Here is a 27220-nt window from a genome sequence, read left to right as displayed (position 1 = left end):
GACATCATTCAGCCAGTCAAGGTCGTGTCTGTCTTGTTTCTCTTTGTCTCTCTGTAACTAATGGAATATAACAAATGGATAAATTTATTAAGTAACTGATATTCTCATCAAAATGGGTGATATGCTTTAATGGCTAACTCATTAAGGCCAACCAAGTACCAGGCGCTGTATTTTAAAATAAGGAAACTGAGGCTTAGAGAGATGGTGACTTGCCTGGTCCTACCCAGTTGCACAGTTACAGGGGCAGAGCTGAGATGTTAACCAGAGGAGTGGGGCTCCACAGTCTGTGCCATATATGGAAGAGCTCTGTCAACTTCTGTTATACATAGGAGTTGCATTTAATAGATTCACAGGACTGACTTGAAACCTAACTTCTGCCCCCCAAAAGGGGGTCACTCTTACTTTTGATAGTAATTTAGCTTGCAAGTAATTTATCTGAAATGTTTGTTTTAGGATTGCCCCAGATTTTAAACTGAAGCAATTAAAGACTGGCTCACTTTTATTCAGAGCTCTTTACTGTAACTGACTAATTCATACAACCTCTCACCAGTGTTACTAGGATCTTACCACTAATTTGTATAGATATAGCTGCTCTGCTCTCTCTCTTTGTCTCTCTCTTTCTCTCTCTCTCAGCCTTTTTATAATACATGAAGTAGGAAAATTTTTTTCCAGTCTGCAGCCTCAAGCTATACAGACCAGGAAGGGAAGTTTCAGGATCTTGGAGCTCCCTCTGAGGAAACGCTGTTCATTCTGAAGCAGTCCTAACTAACCCCGTTTCTATTTGGAGTTCCTCAACTGGGAATTCATTTGTCATCATCATTGTTTTAACAGTCCACTCTAGGTAGCATGCACATAGGGAATGATTTTTATTTAGAACTAATAATCAACTTTCAGAAATAGAGAATTAGTTTACATTGTAACTTTACCTAGCTTTTTTTATTATTACCATTTTCACCGGGCCAAAACTAAAACAACAGCCACTGAGTGTTTGCTCCTAGCTGGACCTTGTGCTGGGTGCTTTACATGTGTCTCACTTGGTCCTCACGCCGTTTGTGATAGGTGCAGAGTGTTACCCATGAGGGTAACGGCAGCAGGGAGACCTCAGTGCATCTGCATGCACCCTGCACAATTATAGAGGCTAGGGTTTTAATGGAGACCTGCCCAGTGCAAAGCCTGGGCATTTTTTTTTTTATTTAACATTTACAATACACTGCTGCTCAGAGCATTTGTAATAAAAGTCAAAATGCAATTTTTTAAGTGTTTTTAAAAAATATTTTACTAGAGGGAATCAACACAAGTCATACTTTATTTCCTCACTCTTTGATGTAATAACTTCCTATTTATTTACATTAATGGGTGTATGAGAGAAGAATGCTTGCAGGTCTGCTTTTATTTCAAAGCCTAAAATGTTCTCTTGTAAAATTAGAGGCCGATTAATAGCAAGAGTGAGGGTTAAAGTGAGAGGCAGAGTTGGCGAACACCTTTCTGTGGGAGATTTTTATTTCCTGTTGGACTTATGTAAAGCCTAGGGTTCACATTGAAGGTAGAAGGTGGAACTCCTTGACCTCACTGTTTAGGCTGAGTGAACTGGTAGCCTACCAGGCATCAGGTTTCATCGTGAGGTTCCTGCCTTCAGTACTATAGTGTTGCATGACAATAATTACCGGTTTCTACTGGTGACTGGTTTTAGACTCACTGTTACATGCCATTACCAATGTACCTGTTGTTAATGGAGATATCATGCCTCTACAGGGTAAACAGGTTTTTGTTGGATCTTGCTAGGTAACCCTTCTACTTTGTCTTACCCAGTAGCTACGGCATGTGGATGTCTGTCCTTTGAGTATGAACCTAATTTTTGTGCGTCTCGTTGGTCACTGTGGCCTTGAAGCATAATGTATGTAATGTGCTGGTCCCCCCTTTCCATTCGTGTTCATATTGGAGAATATTGCTTAAACTGCTTTTACTCACATAGGCCTGAATTACCTGGTTTCTTCTTTACCACTCTTAACTTCTTATTCCAGTGATGCTTCCTCTTTCATCACTGAAAGTTCTTTTGCTATTCTCTCTCTAACCAGAATTATTAGCACAAGGCAACAGCACTCTTAGTTCTTTAAGCTAATTTCATCTGACACCTTATTTATTTTGCTTAACGATCTTATTTTAGAGAAATACTTCTGAATGCTTTCACCTCTTAGGACTCCTTTTTATTTGTCCCCTTTAGATAACATGTTTGAAAATAAGTATCTCAATCAAATTATACATTTTAAGAATGTACCATTTAAAAAAAAAAAGGATGTACCATTTTTCTGTTTTAATCACCCTGTGGAGACCCTCTGAGCTTACAGTTGCACATGTTCCCAAGCAGAATTGATGTGATCGCATGAGAGAAGTCAGACTTGTTGGTTCCCGTGACTGCTTTTCTGAGCACGTGAACCTTTTCTGTTTTAAAATACTAAAGATTAATGTGACATCTTCATAGTTTCTAAGACCCTGCATTTCTGAATACCCTACTTTAGGATTAGTCTTTCAAGGGCAACAGAAAGATATCCCTGTATTAAAGGGATTACTGTTGTACACACAAAAATTGTCTATATTTTTCTTTTTTGCCCCCAGGTTTAAATATATAAAAGTGCTAAACTTTGTACTTATTTTCTAACCCATAAAGTCCAGTCTGTTCCTCCCCAAACTTTGCCACATATACACGCCCCATCTGAATTATGTGCAGGACAAGGAGAAAGGGTTCTGATTTCTTCAAATCTTAAGTGATGTGTGAACTCTGCCAACAAGAAGCCTCATCCTCTTTGTTTGTAACAGTGGTATTTTGCCTCCACCTGATTACTGGGAACAGAATTGCTGAGGGTACAGGCCCTGGCATCAGAACACCCTGGGCGATATGACCCGGAACCAGTCAGTTAACCTCACTGAGCCGCAGCTTCCTGTTAATAACAGTGTGTGTTTCCTAGGGAGGTTACATTTTGAACATCAAATGGCATAATGTACATATACCCTCAAAACAAGTTAGCTATCTACAAATGATAGAAGTATAGTAATTTTCGCCTTTCCCAATTCATTATAACAAGGCAATATTTTAAGTATTTTATATTTCATCAATATTTCTATCTTTAGATTACTTCTTCAAATTTGTTAGTGTTATGTTCTATCCAGTTAAAGATTTTTCATTCATACTGTTTGCAGACTTTAAGTTGATTTTGGGTTCATACAATTGAAATAACATTGTGTAGTGAACAAATATAAAATCAATTGCAATTCATTTAATCTTGCTGTTTGTGTTGATCAAATACAATTTATTCTTCTACTGAATACTGAGGCTAAAGTAGTGATTTGCCAAACAAATAAGAATTCATCGTATTTTTAGTATAACTTTTTTTTTATAAAGAGGACAGCCAGAACAAAACTCATTTTGACAAATCATTTAAATAGTAAATTTGATGCTTGTCAACTCTAAATGTAATTTCTGAAGACTACTATATAGACCAACTAGGTAACTAACAGAAACTCCAAAGCACTAAACATTTTCTGTGTATTCCTTAATTCTTGTAGATTGACTCATTATATGTGAAGGTATCAGAGAAAAGAAAGTTATATAAAAGTCCTGTGGTTGGATGTCGAGTCACTTATATAATTATAATAGGACCAGGGTGTATCTTCAATCCTTGCTCATCTTGGTGAGCTTAAAACTTGAAATTTGTCTCCATTGGCACGATTGTTATTCTGAGATCATATTTAGAGGTATAAAGCTCCAAAGCTAGAACAAAATAAGTATTTTAAGTATAGGATCTTGTTTTCTTCTTATCCTTGGTATCTCTTTGTTTAAGGAATTAGATCAATTCTAGGGGCTGAATATTTTGGATATGCAACCTTGAAAATTAGTTGCTAGGTTCTTCTGATGTTTATCCTTTAGGCTTTTCACAGTAAAAACACACCTAGACTAACTGGCTAAATTTTTCTCTTTAGCGATAACATTTATTCTTACTCAGTAGAATAATGCATGCACTTGACCGACAGGTTCTGTATGACTAAATAACTAGTAATTTATATTTCCCTTTTATATTTTAAGTACTTTGCTTGTTCACTGAAATTATATTAGCAAAAGGTTAAACTGGATTATTCTAATACAATAATGAGGCCAAAGATTGATAACAAAGAGAAAAGAAGTCAACTAAGTAACTAATACAAAAATCATAAGTAGATTACTCCATGTCATTGAAAAAATAGCCCTAAACTGGGATGCCACTAACAAAAATGAATGAAACGGCGTATTCTTTGCATATCAGATATTCTGATCTTCCACACCATGAGAGAGAGAGAGTGAGTGAGAGAGCAAGTGAGCTGAGAACACTGAGAAGACTCTTGACTTAAGACTATATATTCTGTTATGTCTTAAACATTACCAGGCTTGCATGGACTATTTGGGGCTTTAGTCAGATGTTTTCCTTGAAGAGGTGATTAGCAGTAGCCAAAAAAACGCTGCCCTACCACCACGCCTACCTTAAAGCACTGTACTTCATGGCTGCCATCTTGTGCCTCCCTGTACCTTTATTTAGCCCCACAGTTGAAAGGTAAAAAAAAATTTTTACAGTATATTACTTCAGAACACAAAGGAAGAGAACAGATTTAATGGAAAATCAAGTTCTACTTTGGGAAAACCTTAATTATGAGCATTTCATGCTTTATTAAAGAAGTTATTGAATAGGTTGAAATATCTCATTTATTTGAGAAGTTTACAGAGTGTTTGAATGAATGGCAAACACACTGGTAGCACAGTGACGAAAGGTTGGTAATGTTAAGTCCCTGCTGGGCTAATAAGTAGTTTGTTGTTTCATCTGAGACTGATTTTACAGTAAAGAACAACTTCAAGCTGAAATAGTTTAATCATTAGCATCTGCACATCCTTTGGGACGTTCTCAAAGGACAGGGTCTTGTTCTCATAGGTTTCGCAGTCGTAAAATGCCTAATAACACCACCTTGTACTGAATGCTAAGATGACGAGTTGTTTGTGCCAGTGTAACATGCTCTCCTGTTCTCAGTGATTGCTTTTTTAATTCAATGTGGTGATGCCAGAGACATTAATTTGGTAATTTTTGTCATATATATTTCTTTCTAAAGCCTCTATTTTGTAATTATTGCAAGTAGGGGTTTCTAAGAATAAACTTATTTTCCATGAAAATAGTTATCATCCATCATTTATAACCTGTTTTTGAATGTGGAGGGAAATTTTATATTTACAGCACTTACAAAAGAAAATATTTTTTATTGAAAACTGACAAATACATCACATTTTTAAAAAATATTCTTAAAGACTTTTGTCACTGGCATTAATTATTTAAAAATATTTTATTTTATGTTCCATTCTAGGATTATATATAGGAGTACAGGCATACATTTTCAATGTTTATAGAAACTTTTCCATTTCTTACTGAACATGTTATCAGAAATTTCTAGAAAGAAGTCATTTAGTATGGTTGAGCGTTGTCTCTTTGTAAGAGAAAGTAAACTCCTAACAAAGGATTAGTGGGAATGTGTTGAACTCTTACCTGGTTGTTTTACTTTGAGAAAATTAGCCTGTGTTTTCACATTACCTTCACATCCATCCCTTTGGAGACATTGTGGAGTTAAATTTGGTTTGTCTAATCTTATTTTAGAGACTTGAAGCAAAAATTGAATACTAGGACATGAAGAAAATATTTTTGAGTTTAGTGAAAACTGTGCTAGGGAGATTCATGGCTTACATAGCTTAAATATTCATTAATGTTGAAAGAAATATATCTCTGAACAAGAAGACATTTATTAGTTTTCAGTATTATTTTTCATATAATAAAATCTGCACTAGTTTTTTAATTTACAAAAATATACAAGATATCATATGTTGAAAAATGTTCAGTAGCTAGGTAGGTCTGTTTAAATAGACTAAGACTCAGCAATAGAGGTGAAGAACAGTCATAAATTCAGGATCTGTGGAAGTCTACTTATGCTTTATACTTTCATTCTTATATTTTTCCACAATGTTATAAAATAAAACTAATGTATCTTTCAAGTAGGCATATTTGGAATTCAGACTATTTCCTACGTTTGATTGTTCATTGTTAGGAGCAGGCAATATGTACACTAATTTTTTTATATTTTATACTTTTGGGGGAAAATAAAACAACTATTAATTGTATCATTGTCAATGTTTTAAGTTAATTTATCAAGAATATCTGATTTTAAGTGCAGGCAATACTTTGGAGGAAGAAAACACAGGAAACTAAAGTACTTCTCTTTTCTAGAGTAAAATTTCATAAAGAATATTAGAGTTAGAAGTATCAAAAATAACATTTCTATAGAAATATTATTTTAAATACATGTATTAAATAAAATACATGTACTAAATACATACATGTATTTAGAGGTAAGGTAGACTCGAGGTCAAGAGTACGTTTTGCCTTCCATCCACCTCTCCACCTTCCCAGCCAGTAATCCAGCTGTGTTGGATGCAAGCTTTGACAACAGCACCTTCTTTAAATCGGTGTACAGTCACATCCGGACGTCTCGGAATGGAAAGCATTTATGCCCCCACAGGAGCTATGAAAATGGGCACGTCCCCAGCTTGCTGGACACACGTATGACTGATGCATGCTAGAAAGTGGCTTCTACTTGATTTGTTGTTGGATAAATAATTGTGCGTGATATCATAGTAATAGTGAGAAGTATATAAATTAGAAATATAATAGTAATTAAAATAATGTATTGGCAGTTCTGTAAGTCATTTACATGCACTAACTCATTTAATTCTTATCATATCTTTATAAAGTCATTACTATTTTGCCTATTTTACAGAAGAGGAAACTGAGACACAAGTCTCACAGCTATTCAGTGCCAGGTGAAGATTCAAATAAAGAAAATACGACTTCAGCTTTCTTCCTCCTAACCATTATAGTAGTTTCCTTCTTATATGCAATGATGACCTCATATAGATTTTTAAAAAATATCTGAAAGTAGTGAAATACCATACTTACTGTATTTTTGAAGACATTCTTCATTATCAGTTTAACAAATTTTTTGAGTGTTTGCCCGAGGCTCATCTTATATGTCTGTCCAATGTTAAACTGTTTACCCTTGGACACTAAAACACACATGTAAGATAACCAAAAAAACATATAGTACATAACTGACACATTATAAAAGTGGTTAAAAATGGAAGATCTGCCCTGACTGGTGTGGCTCACTGGATTGAATGCAGGCCTCTGAACCAAAGGGTCGCTGGTTCGATTCCCAGTCAGGGCACATGCAGGGTTGCGGACCAGGTCCCCAGTGGGGGACGGGCAAGAGGAAACCACACATTGATGTTTCTCTCCCTCTCTTTCTCTCTCCCTTCTCCTCTCTGTAAAAATAAACAAACAAGCAAACAAACAAATAAATAAAATCTTAAAAAATTAAAGATCTATATGTTGTTCAACTTTCTACAATAACACCCTTTTGAAGACTGCATATCACAGTACAGTAATAAGGACTCTTGAAGATCCATCCCACCACAATACAACAAACTATTTTAAAACACAAGTGTTCTGTAAGAAAGTTAAGGAAATTTCCCAAGGCCAATCGGATTAGAGAGAAAAAGAGCAAAGCTAAAACTTGTGTGTTGTACATAGGTACAAAGGAGACAGCCAGGCTTGCCAAGAGCAAGGTCAGGGTGAGTACAGTGAATAAGACAAAACTAGGACAAAAAGAAATTAAACTTAGTTTAGAAATAATCCCTGATTATTTACAGAAGCAAATTCAAAGCTCAGTGCTGGAGGCAATTACAATTTACATCCTCAAGATACTCACAAATTAAGTTTAATCAAATAAGAGCTCTTAATCCCAATCAACAAACACACAGAGAAACAAGGGGTTGCACGGTAAAGTGATAAGGACAAAAACCAAAACAATAGAGGTAAGCCCCCAAGACTCCAGATGTGGAATAATATGTGAGTGTCTAAGGAAATCCAGATGTGATTACAGAGAGAAAGGAACAAGAGACTGCCAAATATGGCCAAGCAGGTTTGAGAAAGAACCGAACAGAACGTAAGGAAATGAAAGCACATTGGCTGAAACATTACATTCAATGATTATTCTCAGCTGAAGAAAGAAACCGTTAATTGAAAAGTAGATCTACAGAAATTGTCCAGAATGCAGTTCAGGGAGAGAACACGATGGGCAGTGTAAAAGACTGGTGAAGAAACAGGGAGGACAGGAAGGGAAGGACTACCCTTTGTAGAATGAAAGTCTCGGAAGGAAAAACTCAGAAGAATGAAAGATGATATTAAAACTGATGGCTATAGATTTTCCACACCAAGAATCTGGAAATATAACCTATACCAAGAGAGATAAATAAAATAAAATTTACTTGAAAGAATATTGTAGTGAAGCTTTAGAATATAACACCAAAGACAAAAATCTTAAAAGCAGCCTAAGCAGAAAGATAGGACCCCAATGCAAGTGATTTCTCATCAGAAAAATGGAAACCAAGAGATATATCTTCAAGTGTTGAGAAGAAAACTGTTCTTCCAATTTGGGGTATTTAAGCACTTTATACAACAAGTGCAAAATTAAACTATTTGCAAATAAACAGATGAGGGCATTTTCCACAGATACCCTTCTGTTAAAGCATCTTCTAAAGCAGGGGTTGGCAAACTCCTTAATGGGCCAGCTAGCAAAAGTTTCATCTCTGCAGGCCATACAGTCTGTTGCAAGTACTCAGCTGTGCTGGAGCAGGGCAAAAGCGGCCGAAGGCAGTGTGCAAATGAGTGGGTGTGGCCATGTTCCAATAACCCGCTATTTACCAGAACAGGTTGGCCCACCGGGGCTGTAGTTTGCTGACTGCTGTTCCCAAGGATGTATTTAAAGAAGCAGCAATTTATTTTTCCAAAAAGAAAGGTTTGAGAGACAAGAAAACATTCCCACCATGAAACTAAATGTAAAGAATAAAGTATTAAATAAAACAATGTGTAGCTTGTTTTGTAGAAAGGGGTGACAGTTTAACTATTGGACAACTTTGTTAAATAATTGAAAGAAAGGTTTGGAGTTCGGGTGTTTTATGTTCTATGTATTCAAAGAAGATGCAGAGAGGTAAGGATATAGGAACTTTAGGCCTTGTGAGGTTGTTAATTTATGTGATAAAATTACAAGGATGTAAGAGGAGAGACATATCCAGTAAAAATTCCAGACTTTAGGGGGAGAAATGGAAAAAGAAAGATATGTAACTCAATAAAAACAGGAAACAATGAAAGGAGCATAAATAAAGTACGACAAATAGAAGGAATAATGTAAAGTGGTAGAAACATATTTTATAAATCAAAACAAAAATTTTCAAAGGCCATACCATTGGATAAAAAAATAAAACCTAGCTTTATGCTGGTTGAAGTCTATGTAAAATTCGAGGATATGGAAAAGTTTCAAGTAATAAAACTGTTAAAAACATTAATCAAAAGAGAAACTATGTTAAAACAAAACAAATAGACAAGGTAAGGGAATATTACTTCAAGATGATAAAAAGTGTAGTCACCAGAAAGATACAATTCTAACCTTTACAAGTACATAACAACATAGCATGAAAGTAAACATGTAAAAATTAATAAATTCTAGAAATAAATTGACAGTCAACATTATATTGGGAAACTTCTACAAAGTTCTCTAACTTATTGGTAACTCAGAACAATATTAAAGACATGGGAGCTGTAAACAATTTAATTAGCAATCTTCATCTGATTAAAATATAAGACCCAACTCTACAGTTAAAGAACACATTCTTCTCAGTCACAAGTGGAATTTTTGTCTGCTTAATCATGTACTAGAGATCATGAAAGAAATCTTGATTAATTTCCAAGTATCAGCTTTATTTATTGACCACAATAACATGTTAGAAATAAATTTTTTTAAATTCTAAATTATGTAATTCTTTTTTTTGATATATTTATTGATTATGCTATTACAGTTGTCCCTTTTCCGCCCCTTCACTCAACTCCATCCTGCTCACCCCCACCTCCCACATTCCCCCCCTATAGTTCATGTCCATGGGTCATACTTATAAGTTCTTTGACTTCTACATTTCCTACACTATTCTTACCCTCCCCCTGTCTATTTTCCACCTATCATTTATGGAAATAAAATTTTTAAAAGAGGATGAAATTAAAATCTCTACTTTGAAAAATTTAAAAATATGTTAAGTAACTTACGTGTCAAGAAAAAAAAATTGTAGAAAAAGTTTAGGCCTGAATAATACTGAAAATACCCCACATCAGAATTTGTGGAATATAGTAATAGTGATATAAAGAAATTTATATCCTAAGTGCTTATATTTAAAAATCATAGAGACTGAAAGTTAACAAGGTAAGCATCTTACTACGGAAATTGAAAAGGAAATACATAATCTTAGAGAATATAAAAGGAAGGAAGTGAAGGAAAAACTGACTTAACAGAGAATTTTTAAAAGCCCATTTGTGGTTATTTTGAAAAGACAAGTTAATTGTATAAACTTCTGAAAGGATTAATCAAAACAAAGAAAGGATATTGAGACTGTAACAAGGACTATGAGGACAGATAGAGTGATAGTAAAAAGAGAAGAGCATAATATAAAAATTTGTAAGCCAGAATTGAAAGGTTGATGAAATAGTTAAGTTCTTAGGGGGAAAAATTACATCTCGAAATTGACTTTAAAAGAATTGGAAAGCTTGAATAAGCCTATGACTAATTTTTAATTTAATGACTTATTTCATATCTTCCAGGAAACTAAGTATTTGGCCCAGAAAGTTTTACAGATATTTTATCATATTTTAATGAAATGATTATTACAAACTAGAGTGTGAAAAAATATGTTATGACCAAATGTTCAAAAGATAAATTTTTCAGGTCCCAGTTGAGTTTACCCAAGAAATAAAAGTGTGCTTTTATAAAAGAATATTTATTAATAAAATTTAACACATTATGAGTTACAGTAGATTGAGAAAGACATTGATAAAATTAATTGATAAAAACCTTGTTCAGGTTTTAAAACAAGACAACAGACTTGTTGAACAAACTAGTTGAACATTCTTCTCTAAGTATGGAACTAGGGACAAAGGGGAAACTCAAACTAAAAATGGGAATTTAACTTCTAGCTAGTATGGTACAATAAGACAAGAAAGAAAGAAAAGGTATAAAAGTAGAATATGAAGAAATTAATTGTTCATTATGGTCATCTTTAAACAATATGAAAGAATACAGGAAAATTTTTAGAAATCAGGGATTTTATCAATGGAATATTTAAATGTATATTAGAAAATATTAGAAATCATGCTTATAAAAAGTCACCATTAATAAGAACAATTGAGAAGACACAGAATAAATCTGATATAAAATGTCTAAAACTTGAATAGAAAAAAAATTATGCATTTTTGTCCAAAGACTTAAAAAGACCCAAGTTAATGGAGAGCCACAGGACATTCATTACAGAAAGACTCAAAACTGTCAAGACTCAGTTTCAATTCTCTGTAAAGTAATCTCCAGAATCAGAGGAATTCTGTTCAAAATCTTCATAGGCCTTCCAAAAACCTTTGTAAGTACATTTTGAAATGTAGATGACAGAGCAAAGTCCCAAGAGCAGTGAAGATTTCTAAAGTAAGATAAGACAGAAGCTATGATAATTAAGATAGTGTGTTAGTGGGGCAAACATGGGTATCTTGACCGAACAGACTAAAACATCAACACATCGTGGCTGTGGGATATTTAGAAGAGGCGGCTTTGCAGATCCATGGGGCAAGGATAGGCCAGTAGTGAGGTGGTTATGGAGCTGGTCTCCCACTTGAGCAGTAAATTATATCCCCCCTTCACACCATTCAAAAACCGATTTCAGATAAAGTGTATACTGAAATGTGAACAGAACTGTACCATTAAAACTAAGAAGGAAATATAGGAGAATAGCTTTGTCTTTGAATTAGGGAAGGAATTCTTAAATACGATACAAAAGGTACCAGCAACATGAAAAATATTTGTGACTATTTACATTTAAAAACTTCAGTTTACTGAAAGAACCTAAATAATGTACAATGACAGTTACAATTCAGGGTATACTGATACAACAATACTAACAAAAGATTAGTATCTGGCGTATTTAAAGAACTACAAATCCCTAAGGAAATGATGAACGACCTAATGGAAAAGTGAGTAAGAGATACGAATGGCATTTCTTGGAAGAGGAAATAGAAGTTAAAAGCGCGATGGGATACCTGAGAGCCCTGCCAGTGGGTAGAAGACTGGCGGGGATGGTTTGGTGGTGTGTGTGCTGCTATCCCACACTGGCGGCAAGGCACACGCATGGGCACGGCCCCTTTGAAGACACATTGATGTCATCTAGTAAGATTGAAGATGGACTTCTCCTTTTCTGTGTTCATTAGCTTTGCTCCTACCCTGGAGAGCAGTGGTTTTCAAACTTTCGACCATAACCCACATTGTAAAATTTTACGGTGAGACTCAGCACTTTCATGTGCGTATACTTTTAGAACAGAAAATCATCAGCAAACATTTCTTATCTTTCTTGTGTTACATTCTAAAATGTTCTGGTGGTTTTTTGTTTGTTTTCACTTAAACCAGGGGTGTCAAACTCATTTTCACCAGGGGCCACATCAGCCTCATGGTTGCCTTCAAAGGGCTGAATGTAATTTCAAGTCCTTAACAGTTAAGGAGTAGTTGCATTTACACAGTCCTAAAATTATTTTGGCCCTTTGAAGGCAACTGTGAGGCTGATGTGGCCCCTGGTGAAAATGAGTTCGACACCCCTGACTTTAAACAGTGGCTGTCACCAGTTTCTAAACAGATTTAAGAACCAACCGATAGGATGTACCATTAAAGAAATTTTACACATGTACGCAGGTAGGCGTATACAGAAGTGTTTGTATCTATATTGTTTATCATAGCCCAAAATTCGAAACGACCCAAATCCCCCTGATAAGAGAGTACATAATAAAACAATTTAATATTATAAGCAATGAAAATGAGGTGCAGTTTATACATAAAAATTGAATGAATCTTAGAAACATAATGTTGAGTTAAAAAAAAAGCAAGTCACAAGTTCAAAATAAGGATATGTTTTCAAAAACCTCAGCAATAATGTTAATGATAACCATGATTTATGGAAGACTACACTCTACTAAACTTTTAAATTTTATACACACATAGACACATATTTAAATTTACTGGCTTTATTTTGGTTACGCTGAGAGAAAATATGTTATATAATGCTATAATGTATATTTAACTAGAGGTAGCAAATTCTTGTTACATTAGTTACATAGAAAACAAATTTAGGTGGAAAATAATTTTTAGCTCATATTTCTTTCTTTCCAGAATAAACACACACACACACCTTTGTTAACATCTGTATATATTTTTGTATAAATATATTATTACATACTTATGTATTTTTAATATAGATATGCTAGAATCTACTATCGCCATCAAAAACATGTGAGCCTTAAGAACTCAAATTATTGATTATGCCTTTGAAATGAATATTTAAAACTGACTGAAGTTTTAAAACCTTCTGTAGACTTTGCTGTAGACCAACGATGTTAAACCTTTTTCATCTCATGGCACATATAAACCAATCACTAAAATTCTGCAGCACGCCAACAAATATGTTTTTGCCGATCTGACAAATAAAAGGGTATACTTTTGATTCCTGCACATTGGACAGCTATTGTTGTGTTGGCTGTTGTCAGTTTTTATTTGACAGTCTAAGGGAAGAGAGATCAGTGCCCCTGACTAAATAGCCAGATATATCATGTTTGAAGAACCCGTGTGGCGCTCCAGCTGGACAGAGCCGCTTCAGACTGGGAAGCCGCGGCTCTTTCGGACGCGAGCTTGTGGCAGGCCGCATCCAGGAGGTTGTGTGAGCCTCGGAGAATTCCTTTTGGCACTGCATGGCTAAAGTAGGTGGTGGCCGTGCAATTTATTTGCCAATTGAGTAAATAGAAAATCAGATCAAGAGTAAGATAATTTAAAAAATCAATGTTTTATATCTAATTATCTTTATATATGGCTCACCCTTAACTTTATTTTCTGGCTTTGAGTTTAGAATTAAAGTAACCAAAAGGCGATTGTTTTTAGAATAATATGGTTTTCTAACTATTCAGCTTTTCTATTTTAAGCTACTTTTACTTCTCAACATTTAGAATTAAAAAAAAAATCCCAAATTACTGTTTGAAATGAAGTATCAGTTTTAGATTAAATACCTATTTCTATGCTGTCTATTGGTATTTTTCCAGCTAAATTCTCCTAATAGTTGTAATGTCAGAGTAAGATATGTTTTAAATGAGATAGGCTTTTAAATGAAAATCAATAGAGCATTTTCCATAAAACTGAATAGCTTTAAGAACTACTTCAGACCTTATTTCTAAATATAAACATTATTTTTATAGGTCCTAGGAAGTAATTTTGTCTTTTTTTGCCCCTTGGAATACTAAAGAGGTGTGGCAATTATATGTGGTAATAGGTAGTCTATTAAATGTTCTCATTGAAATGAAACCAGTCATTAAAGTGGAGAGTTCGCATCAGAAAATTTTGTACTTTAATAAGTTTCATAAATAAGCTACATGATATGTATTTTTTATGTTGCTCCATTTCCTTGTATTCACTTCCCTCAAGCAAGAAATATAGTTTTGATTTCTGAATATTTATCTTTCCACCACAGTCTGCTCTTCCTACACCCTCTTTCTCACACATACATACAATGGTTACACTTGCACACACGACTATACACACTCACCTTTGAAACCAGGCTTATTTTATTTTTTATGTTGCCTTCTCCTATCTTCCAAACTTATGTTGATTTTTATCACAGCTTTTGTTGTATAGCTGGCACTTACCATATGCTACCATAAAATGAAGCAACTTGGTGGACAAAACATAGATTTATAGCCAGCTTTCAAATCTTGCCTCTGCCTCTGCCTAGTCTCATCACAGTGAACTAATACTTAGCCATGCTGTGCCAGAACGGAGAACACAGAATCCATTTTGCAGATTGGAGGGACTGCACATTGAAGCATTGCAGCTGGTCTTTCACAGCTTACCATACCGATGTGTTCATATGTCACGCACTGTGAAGAGTGTGAGAATTTACCTTATTAGCCCGCCAGGAATTCCCTGGATGTTGGCAGGAGACAAGACTATGGGGTCAGAGACAAAACACGGTTTGTTACAGCAATAGCAGTAGCCAGAGTAAACAGTTCTGTCAATTCCTGAGCCCAGATTCCCACAGGGCAACGTTAAAAGGGCCAGGTATAATACCTACATGCTTAGGAGTTTGTATTACAGGAGAAAAATCCTGAACTTAGGGCACCCAGTCTTTTCTAAGAGATAATGAAACTGCCCAGCCTTCTCCCCACTTTACCGTACTGGACAGCAAACAAATCTGTTTGCTCAAGAGGGAGACACTACCTCCACTTCCCAACACTCTTCGTTATGCAAATATCTTTGGAAAGAGTTTGGAACAGATGTGCTCCATTAGTACTTTCATCTCAGAGTGCTTGGTCTTACACTTTCTTGCTTGGAAATTGCCAGTTTTCCAGTTTCCTTAGAAGAAAATCCAGCTGGCTTAGAAGACCAAAAATACTAAGTGGTGAGGCCTGAGCAGATCTCCTGGCCTCACCTTACACCACCACACTGGCTGCCTGTCTCCCATACCTTCCAGCAGCCTTTGCACCCGTTCTTGCCCCGAATGACCACCGGGCTGGCCTTCGCCATTCAAAACCCAGCTTGTGTCAACTCAGTGGGTGAGGCCATACTGACAACCCAGTGTAAAGTAGCTCCCAGGCCTTCCATCCCATCACTCCTTTTTTTGTTGCGCTGTGTTCGTGGAATGCGTTATCGTTTGTTGTCTGCATTGGCCTTCTGCCCCGCCCTGTCACAGAAAATGTAAACCTGCTTTAGAGCTGGTGAGATATGGTGATATATGTATCTCATATGATGAGATACATACATCTCATCTTTAAATAGTACTATTTACTACTTGGTCTCTCAGTCAGTATTTGAGTGAATGCGTGGGTGGATGGATGAATTACTATTCTCTGGGGGTTTTCCCTTTTTTTCCTCCTGTGCTTTGCTTTTCATTGTCTTGGTTAATAATATTAAACTTTATTATTTGATTTCTAATGAAAAACTTGCACTATTTTCTAGGGTTAAAAAAATACTACAGTAAAGGAGGAATGAACGCCTACCCCAAAATAAGATCAGCCACTTCCGTGCTAAAGTTAAATTATTCACTTTCCTATTTAATACTATTAGTGGTAAACCAGCAGTTAGATAACCTGTTTGCTTTCGTTGGTACTGAGAATATGGTCTCCATAGGAGATTGTAATATGATGCCATGCTGTTTTGGGCACTTAGGGAAGTCCATATTTTGCTAATGCTACATGAGAGGTATTTCTTGATATGTATAAAACTTAGAAAATAAGAAATTAACTGATCACATATCTGTTGAGATCAATTATATTTTACAGGTTGCTACTTGTTTTGATGAATAGTCGGAGGGTCTGCGTTTGAAATGCCGAATATTTCTTTAGTCATCCTTACAACACTTCTGTCTACGAGAAAATTGTTAAATGATTGTAGTGTAAAAGAGCCATTTCAAAATTTCAGCTCCTTTTTACTATTTGTTCAACTATTTTACTTGTACTCAATAGTTTACTTAGCAGAAAAAGTATGGGAGACTCTAATACAAATGCATTCTTTTGGAAATATATGTAGAGAAACAGTTTTGACTTGTAAATTAAATGGCTTTTATTTTTAGTTTCTGCCTCCCTTCTCTTAGTTGATTACACTAAGATATAGATGCTCTAAACCTAACAGCTGTATTTGTAGATACTACGTGACTTATTTAACAAGGGTTTGTATGCTAATCTTTTAAAAGATTGTGTCACCAATATAATAAGTAACCATTATTTAAAAGATATTCACAGTTTTACAGATTAATAATATTCCATTTTATTTGTGGAATCACTGTGGTTAAAATTGATCATTTTTCAAAATTAATTTTCTATAGCAAGCAATAAAGGAAAATGTCAAAAAACGTGAAGCAGAGGAAAAACTAAAACGTGCCAGAATAGCCCAAGAATTGGCAGAGAAAGAAAGACGTGAGCGCCAACAGAAGAAAAAGCGCTTACTGGAAATGAAGACTGGTAAGTACCATCGAATTTGCTATTTATGCTACGTACAGTTAAGATTTATACTGGTTACTTCGTTAGCAATGCAATAATACTTCAGTGAAAAAGGAAGGGAGATGTGATTACTTACTTGTATTTTGAAATCGTAGAGGACTTCATTTTTTATGGTCTTTCCCCCCTTTAGTTTGCTAACTAGCAGTGTTTTCACTCGAACTTGGCTTGTAGTGATTTTGGTTCTCTGGTATATTATGGTTTCAGTATATTTCTTTGACTACTGTTTCAACAACCAATCTGCAATAATTTATGTCAGTTAATAAATAAACAACTATTGGAAACTGTGGGAAACTCTACAGACCAAGTAATCCTGTGTCTTCAACAACATACGTATACACTAAGGGAAGAAAACCGTGATTAAGAGACTCAGACATATCAACCAGTTGCAATAAATGGAACTGAAATATAGGGTGGGACAAAAGTAGGTTTACAGTTGTTCATATGGAACATAATAAAAAAACTAATAATTAATAAACTGTTTTGCTTACAACTATAAACCTACATTTTCCCTCACCCTTTTTATTCCAATCCAAATATAGGAAAAATCAATTTGAAAAATATGAGTGCTTTTTGTTGTTGTTATAGATAGGACAAAGTTGTTGCGAATATGTTTCCAAGTATCTTTTAGAAATTCACTGAAATTTTATCGATGAAAAGATACGATGTCTGGCATTTCAGTCAAAATGGTCTCGTGCGGCTGGAAGGCCGGTTGGTGTGTAGATGGAACACGACGGGCTGTAAGTAGTAACTGCAGAAGTTGGGTGATGGTGCTTGAAGGGAAGGGTGCATTTACTACACTGTTTTCTTTACTTTGGTATATTTTGATATTTTCTTTAGTAAAAAGCTCTTAGAAAAAGTTAAAAAGAAAATATAGCAAAATTACAGCTTTACAAATATAAATATAGATACAGATTTTATTTTCCCCAAAGCTAAAAGATACCACCAATTTAGAAGCAGAAGAATTAAGCAAATTGTGGTTATACTTCACCCCCGAAAATTTTGGCTTTTCTACCTCTAGTCACCAAGGATTGCAGAAGCCTTTAATGAAAATCCATCAGCTTCACTTCTACATTACCATAGTTTACAATCGGCTGCTGCAGATTCACCTGAGGTTGCCCTGGGGGTACACAGAGATGCCTTCTTGCCTTCTCCCCTTTCATTTTTACAGACATATTTTATCTTTAATAAAGCAAACTCAGTACTTTAATGTATCACACGTGTTTCTTCAGGGGAAAAAATCATCTAAGCACAATTTCTTTAAGACTACACTTGAAATTCAGGAATTATCCTGAGAAATATCTTAAAGTATAAACAAAAACGGAGATTAGAAAGGTTTATCATTGATTTTTAAAAATATGCTTCTGAAAGACAGTTTGAATTAATCTGGTATTGCCTGGTTTACCAAACCTTCTGCTGTTGGGACGTTAGCCCATTCGGTGTTGGGTAGGGTCGTCTGGACGAGTTCCTTGCCGGCAGACTGGCTGTAGGGTGCGTGGTGGGTTTGCCTGAGGGTCTGTCACAGCCTCCCCCAGGTCTCTGTTCCGTCAGTCTAGAGAGTGAAAACCTGGTAAGAAGTAAACATTTTAGTGAAACTTGAAATTCAGTGTAATCTTAGTAATTTCATTTAAATTTGTATTTCTGATAGAAAGTTCCAATTCCATGAATACCTAAGTTTTGTTTTTCCAATTTAAATATAATACTTTTGTGTTATAAAAATACCTAAAAAGTAGTAGTTCTGAAGATCATCATGAATCCTCCTATCGAAAGAATTACTGTTAATATTTTGTTACATTTTTCTTTCAATTTCTTTTTTTCTTTCTTTTTCCTTTTTTTTTTTTTTTTTGCCTTTTAATCACAGCTATATGATCCTGGTGAATATACAGTTTAGTGTCTTGCTTTATCTTGCTGAACTTTCTGAATGTTTTTTGTTATTCTTAATTGTGATTCTTAATATCGATGTCACTGAATCCACTGGATGTTATATTAAATCGGACTTGCATTACTCTAATGAGGTCATAGAACAATAGTTATTTCCATCTATTCAATGTGGTAAATGCATTTATGCATAAATAATTGAAAATGTAATTATTAGGATATGGAATAGAAAAGGATAGATATCTTTTAAGACTTTTAGTACATGTTGTCAAATTGATTTCAGGAGTATTATTTTAATTTTACCAACTTTCAGCCTGAGTTTATCAATGTGCGTGGGTTGAGTATTCTCACTTTTTAAGATTTTTGTCACTAGATTTAAAAGTTGCGTTTTATTTTCTTAATTTGTATTCCTTTGATTACTACTGAGTTTGAACATTTTTTTCAAGTGTTTATAGTCTATTTGTATTTCTTCTTTTTGGATTGTCTTGTCTTAGTCTTTTTCTTACTGATTCACAAAGGTTAGCTCATTATGTATTAATATTTACCTCTTTACTATGTTTTCTCAATTTGGCTTTTTAATTTTCTACTATGACATATAAAAGTGTTTTATTTTTGTTATATGTTTCATTATAATCTTTGTTTTTGTGATTTTACCCACTTCAATTTTTTTCTAGATGCAATTTTTTAAAATACTATTTTGTTTCATTTATTTTAACTAATTATTCATATATTTGACATACAGATTTTAATATACTAGGCTCTGTTTCTGAATTTTTTCAAAGCTGCTCTAATAATTAACCATCAATTATGGTAAATAATTGGTTTATGTTGGGTTCAGTATTAAAGTAGATGTGAATATTTTTTATTTAAAATTTAAGGAAAGGTTTCTGTTATATCATTTGTTAATCATAGAGTTCATCTTATTTAACCTATTCGACTATCTTACAAAACTTTTTCTATGCCATCTTTCTTCAAACATGGTCTGAAAATTATGATCGGTTGGTCTCAAATAAATGTAAGGCTCTCACTTGATAGGAGGTTCCAAAGCCTTTAATATACATTATCATATTCTCTGGGAGTGGATTCTTCAAGGGATAGTCTGGATAACATTGATTTATATAAATTATATTCAATAAATACTTCAAAATAATGTCTTTAAAATACATACTCTATACTACGTGGGAATATTTTAATAGATTTAACCAGTCACTTGATACCAGGTGACACCACAGTTGATGCAACAGAAAACTATGATGCAGTAAGCTACTTTTGAAACATTTTTTCTCTTAAAAAACATTTGAACATTTTGGAAATGAACTTTAATTTTTTATAGACTATGGAATTTTAAAGAATCTAGGGGTATATATTCCAAATTCCATAGTACCAAACATGTCATTTTTCTCACCAAACTGAAAGACCTCTTCTAAAATTTCAATAAATAATGATTATTCTGAATAGTCTTCAGTTTTCTCTTAAAGTTAACATGATTAATAGAGAAGAACAAAGTATTTAATCTTTTAATATTAATGTAGCTGCTATGGCCAAGTAAATCAAACATCAATATTATTACTTATTTGTTGATAGCTTTTTCTATGTTTAAAAACGGTACAAATATGCAGTTACCTTTTCCATATTAGATATAGAATATGCTTTGTGTCAAATCATGATTTTATAACACTTGGAGGCTTTACAAAGAAGTATGTCTAATTAGTACTTATTACTGAAAATATTCTTAGCAAAATATCAGTTTTGACATTTTTAACAGATACACTGAATTTAATGCGCATCTGATATTTGACAAATACTATCTTCAATAAAGGCATTGTATTTTCGTGAAAAACACAAGGGCCATGGCCTTTCAGCATTATTTTATTGACACAGAACAGAAATTTAATAGCTTGGCCACTTTTGTTTCTTTTATTCGTCAACAAATAGTTTTTATTTTTCTGTATGCCAGGATTACAGTGACACATAAAGATAAATAGTGTCCCTGCTGCAAAGAAGTTTAAAATTCTAATGAATGAATCAGAAAAACCATGTAGATAAGGTAATCAAAGATTACAAACAGTCACATGAATCAAATAAGGCATGATAGTGAGACAGAGATAGGGGCACACTGGGGTGGCGAGTGGCGGCCACAGAATTTGGTCTTAGAGACTGAGGGGAATAGTAATGTATACCAAACATACTAATGTAAAATATTAGTTATATAAAACTCCTTAGAAATTGACAGGAAAACTAGTCTCATGTTCATCTGCTGTACTGTTTGTTTAATACAGTGTACTTCTTTTGATGTCTTACAGTGAGGATCAGCTAAAACTTCATATGATTTTCCTTTGTAGCTATGATGTTTTAGTACAGAACATAGTACAGTTGACTCTTAAACAGCATTGAGTTTACATCCCTGATCCATCCCCCGCATACAGTCGAAAACCCACGTATAATTTTTGACTCCCCCAGAATTTAGTTGTCCCTCCATGTCTGCAGGGGGTGTGTTCCAGGACCTATGCAGATACCAGTGCCCACAGGGGCTCCAGTTCCCTGTGTGACATGATGAAGGTCAGTGCATGCAGTGGGCCCTCTGCTTCTGTGTGCTCCCGACCACTGGCCAGAAACAGAACGGGTGTTTATTGGAAAAATAAAAAAAATCCATGGATAAGCGGATCCACACAGTTCAAACCTGTGTTCAGGGGACAACTGTACTGCTCTTATCTTTGTAGACATTGTCAGCCTAGCTGACCTATTCTTAAAAAAAACGTAGAAGGTGAATTGTCGAATTTACATCACTGATTTGTCATTTCTCTGGACCAGGAACTTGTTTCATCTTATTTTTGGCTGTAGGATGTACAACCCTAAATGATAGAGGAAGAGAAACATCTTCAAATAATCCTGCCATAACCTCACAGGGAGCTTCCTTCTTTTTCTTTTTTTTCTTTCTAGGGAGCTTCCTTCTAAATATTTTCATGACCTTAGTATTTTACCATGCCGATAAGAACTGTGTTCCTCCAGATAGTCAAAGTCTTCCATCACCACCCTTGGTGGTGAGCTGAAGTCCTGCTCTGTCTTATCCCGCATCAGTTGTCACTTGCTTTTGGCAAAAAAGAAGGCAACTGTTTTCAAGTCTACTATTTATTATCCCTATTATTTCAGAATGTGATTTTTGTTAACAGAGTGAAAATAAAAGGTAGACTAGTGGACTACATTTCCCTAAGAAGAAAAACAAAGCATTAAAAATCCTTTTGCGCAGCAAAACTAAGAAAGCACAACATCGCATATTATCATGTCATAGCATTAAAAGGGCATTTTTCTCATTTTTGTTTTCTCTTAAAAAGATGAGCCTGGAGGTCTCTTAAATATTCACATGTATAGCTTTGGTTATTTATGTTGAGTGATTTGATATTACATTAAACAAACAAGCAAATTAACTGTGTTTTCATGAGGTCTTTAATCGGTATGTGAATTTTGAACACATTTTGTGAGGTCAATGTTTAAATTTGAATTATTTTAATTTAGAAGATGCCCAAGTATTAAATATCTGATGTAGAAACTACTAAGTATAGACACTAGTATTTATTTATTTAAATTGCATAGCTATCCTTCTGTGTAATCATTTCTAGTAAGACAAATAGTAATAGCGATTTTATGTGATCATGTACAAGTTTTTCGAAATTGCATTTCTGTTTCTTAATCATGGAAACGAATAGGGTGTTTGATAATAGAATTCAAATATTATGCTGTAAGACTTCCTGAGTATGTAAGTTGATTCACATAATTTTTAAATAGCACATCAGAATGGCCTTGAAATGGACCCAGTGTTGTATAATTATGTTTTGTGGGGGAAGTAAATAAGAGCCTATTTAATGGGGCAATAAAAACTATATGAGCAGCTCCTATATTTTAGTCTTTAGGTTACAATTTGTTTATTATTTATTAGATTTAAATGTCTCATTTGGTGCAAATTCAGTCTATTAAATAAAAAGATAATTAGCTTTTAGAAATCTGTTGTTTACCCACATGGCTAAAACTGCTCCTTTGTTTTCCATTCTGCAATTTAGAATAACTAAGCAATTAGGCCTCCATTTTAGAGGAAATGCATATTACATAAATACTGCTTGGGAATGCCTGCCAGTCTCAACAGATAGCAATTAATGTGTATACTTGCTTTCATAAAGGCTTTGACAATTACCCTGTCCTCTACCGATAACATAAAATTAGATTATTTTCCATAATTGTGTATATTCTAGTTTTATGCAGTAGTGCTGCTTTCAGTTTTCTAGCATTATTGGCAATTGATACACGTAAATAGGCCAGTGGTTTTAATCACTCCTCTATTTAGAAGAACATAACAAATTAAATTGCACTGGCTTTGATGTGTTTCTCTTTTCTTAAACCCCCCCCCCACTTTTGGAGCAGCAATACTATACAGATAATAATAGCAACAACGGCACTCATACTGCTGCCAGTACTAGTGCTACTGCTCCTATTACCACCATTGATCACAGACTATTTGCCAGGCTCCATATGTGTTCGTTATTGCATGCAATGCTTACAAACACACTTACGGTACTGTTTTTATCTAAGAGTTGTTTAATTCCTTTGTACGTGGTCGCAGATTTAGCTATCAGTGAAGCCAGCACTCACGTTCTCTGAGCAGAGGTCGTGCTCTTAATGATTGTGCTATTATTCCTCTAATGAAAAGGACCAAAACTAATTTTAGTGATTAGTAACTGGCACCAGATTATACCTGTGTATGAAGGTTGGGAATTATCTTCCCTGGAAGCCTTTGGTAGGGACAGCTCTCTCTCTTTGGTAACCAGATTCAGTGGTTTTAAACTGGGTAACTTCTTCCTTTGCAAAGTTTTGGGAGGATTGCCCAGTTAGGAAGCCTTCCCTCCTTTGGTTCAGGTTCCATTTCGATTCTTTTGTTTATTCAAAGATTTGTTTATTCCAGTGCCCAGAAGTAAGGGGATAAATCAGCACCATCCTTCCCCTCTTGAAAGAGGGATTTTTCATGGTCTCAATAGTTGTGGGCCCAACAGAGCTCAACAGTTCTGAAGGAGGTGGAAACATCTTCAGCATTTTTATCGTTTGACCCAGAAGTTAAGGAACCAGGGAAATTACAATATGCTGGGTTTTATTTTTTTATTTTTTCAGTTACAGTTTACTTTCAATATTATTTTGTATTTGTTGCAACTGTACAGCATGGTGGTTAGACACCCTCATCTATACTTTACAAAGGGTTCCCCCTGATACTTCCAGTGCCCGGCTGGCTCAATGCATAGTTACCACAACACTATTGACTGTCTTCTTTATGCTGTAGTTTATGTCCCTGTGACCATTTTGTGACTGCCAATTTGTACTTTTTCACCCCGTCACCTTTTTTTCCCAGTCCCGCAATTCTCCCCCACTCTGGCAACCACCGTCCCACTCTCTGTGTCTATGATACTGTTTCCATTTTATTTGTTTAGTCTGTTCTTTAGATTCTGCATATAAGTGAAATCATATGGTACTTGTCTTTCTCTGACTGACTTATTTCACTGAGCATAATACCCTGTAGGTTAATCCATGCTGTCACAAATGATAAAATTCTATTCTTTTTTATGACCGAGTAGTATTCCATTATATACATGTGTCTCAGCTTTTTTATCCACTTGTCTATTGATGGGCACTTGGGCTGCTTCCATATCTTGGCTACTGTGAATAATGCTGCAGTGAACACAGGGGTGCATATATTCTTTCAAATTAGTGTTTTGGGTTACATTTTTTTAAATGTTAATAAGAGACTAAGATTCCATGAACCTTATTGGGTGACTAGTGAGAAATTTTTCCAAAAGTCTCGCTAATAGTTATACAGATTTTTACTTGCACTCAGCAGTCTCTTTTCACTGGAGTAACACAGTTTCGATGGTCAAAACTCATTTGGAGTCCAGCCTTGGTTGAACTAATACTTGTCTTCTCTTTGTGGCTGTGGAAGGCTCATATACCAACTTCTGTCTTCTTCAAAAAAGCCCCAGGAAAGGGAAATTAAGAGAGGAGGGTCTCAGACTTCCCCAGCAAAATGTATCTAGAAACCATGATTTTTTTTTTTTTACTTTGTTATGTGTGAGACTCCAATTTTTATTTAAATTTGTTTTGGAGTGAATAATTATTATAAATTCTATTTGGGACAAAATAGTTTCAATCTTTATAGTATAGCATGAATTCTAAAAATTTCACCAAAGAAATCTTTATATTAATAACATTTATTTAACCTTTTGTGTTACGAAGCACAGATTCACCCTGTGCTTGGTAACAGAAAAGTTACACATTCTAGGGCAGAAATGATACCATTCAGTTCCTTTAATGCTGTTCTAACACGGAGGATGCCATAACTTTGATAACATCGGCTACATTTATTTATTATGCTGTAATTGAGAACTCAATCACAGTGGCACCTTCTCTGTGTGTACCATTGCATACTCCTTTGGTAATTGTCCCCCGAGTCGGGAGTCATTTGCATAGTGTACACTTTCAGACTTGTGTGTGCCATCACAGCGAGCCCTTCCAGGCCAGACTGCCAATTCTGAGTGGAATTACTTGTATTTGATGGGAAGCTGTTTTTTTATTTTCACAGATAGACAATCAATGAGTGTTGTCTTACTTTCAAACATAACCATAAATCTTTCCAGCTTTTAAGAAACTTATCCTGGCCCTGACCAGGAAGCTTGGTTGGTTAGTGTCATCCTGATACACCAAGGTTGTGGTTCCGAACCCCTGGTCAGGACACAAACAAGAATCAACCAGTGCTCTGACCAGTGGCTCAATTGGTTGGAGCACCATCCTGTACAACAACAAGGTTGCGGGTTCAATTCCCCTTCAGGGCTCATACCTAGGTTGCGGTTCAGTCCGGGCAAGTATGGAAGGCAACTGATTGAGGTTTCCCCCCACCCCCCACCGGGTACTTTTCTCTCTTTCTCTCTCTTCGCCTCCTCATTCCCCCCCCCTCAAATCAATTTTAAAAAAGAAACTTATCACATTCTATTAGCTAATACATACTCTTAAATATTATGTAAATTTCTGCTTTTAGCATTTACCCTGAGGAACAGAGGCTTATACAGGCCTCCGATTGTTTTAGAGCTGAAAGAGCTATACTTTTGAAACTTCTTGTTACTTCGTAGAGTCTAGTCCAACACTTTTGAAAAAGAAAAAATACACCTAACAGTATATCTAGCAGTTAAAAAGGTGAAGTTTATACCATCCCTAAAGCCCAGTACTTGTGGCGCCAGTCAAAAAAACTGCAACAACCGAGCAGCCAAGTTGCAACACACACAGGATTGCTTTTCGTGCCTCAGGACAGCAGAGTCCACTTTATGTCTAAACCCCTTTTGCAATTCAAAAATGCAAAATGGTCTGAAAACCTTAATTTTCTTGAGTAAATGAGTGCCCCGACACATTTGAGGCCACACCTGACCTGAACTGATAGGAGGTCCCATCAAATGTGAATATAATAAGTTTAATTAGAGGATGTTGCCCCAGGTTGCTCTGGGTGTGTTAGAGTTCTACAGCATATGCACCTTTTTAAATTTTCTGCAGTCTGAAAAAGTAAATCTGACATATCTGACATATCTGACTGCAGAAGTTATGGATAAGAGACTGTGAACTTGTACTTCTCACTGACTGCTCTCTGTCTCTGGTGAACTGGTTACGCCATCTACTACCCCAGCCACAGGTACTCCTACTTCTCTGCTTTTTTCTGGTGCTCTCTTTGCCATCAATACCTTTTCTCTCATTTTTAACTGACTGAGTATAACAAAATGTGATTAAGTTCAATTCTTGCATTCTTCAAAATGTCTTCTAAATATATGTCCTCGATAAACAGACAACCCCTTTTTTATAAACTATTATAGTCTCACCTATAACTTATGTATGTAATATTTCATTAATGCCATTTCATTTGCTCCAGGCTCATGCTTCTGACAGATTGTGCGTGTTTCCCAGAACATGGCTTTACGCCTCCTTTTTTCATAGGACCCAGCGTCCTGGGTATGCATAGTAGCTTGCATGGAAGCCACTCAAGATATGTCAGACAGGTGATAAAACTGAACTGGTCAAATGACATCGCTTCCATTTTGAGTTGA

General features: G+C 35.1%; 1 protein-coding gene across 1 annotated transcript in view; it reads left to right on the top strand.

Moving 5' to 3' along the window:
* Positions 1-27220, top strand: part of DIAPH3 (diaphanous related formin 3) — a 455761-nt gene that overhangs the window by 304098 nt on the left and 124443 nt on the right. Inside the window, exon 25 of the mRNA XM_053916803.2 lies at positions 17054-17189. Within this exon, the coding sequence (XP_053772778.1) occupies positions 17054-17189 (136 nt within the window). The remainder of the gene's footprint in view (positions 1-17053; positions 17190-27220) is intronic.

Source organism: Desmodus rotundus, chromosome 13, assembly GCF_022682495.2.
Source record: "Desmodus rotundus isolate HL8 chromosome 13, HLdesRot8A.1, whole genome shotgun sequence".
NCBI classification, from domain to species: domain Eukaryota; kingdom Metazoa; phylum Chordata; class Mammalia; order Chiroptera; family Phyllostomidae; genus Desmodus; species Desmodus rotundus.
This window is presented reverse-complemented; position numbering and strand designations above follow the sequence as displayed.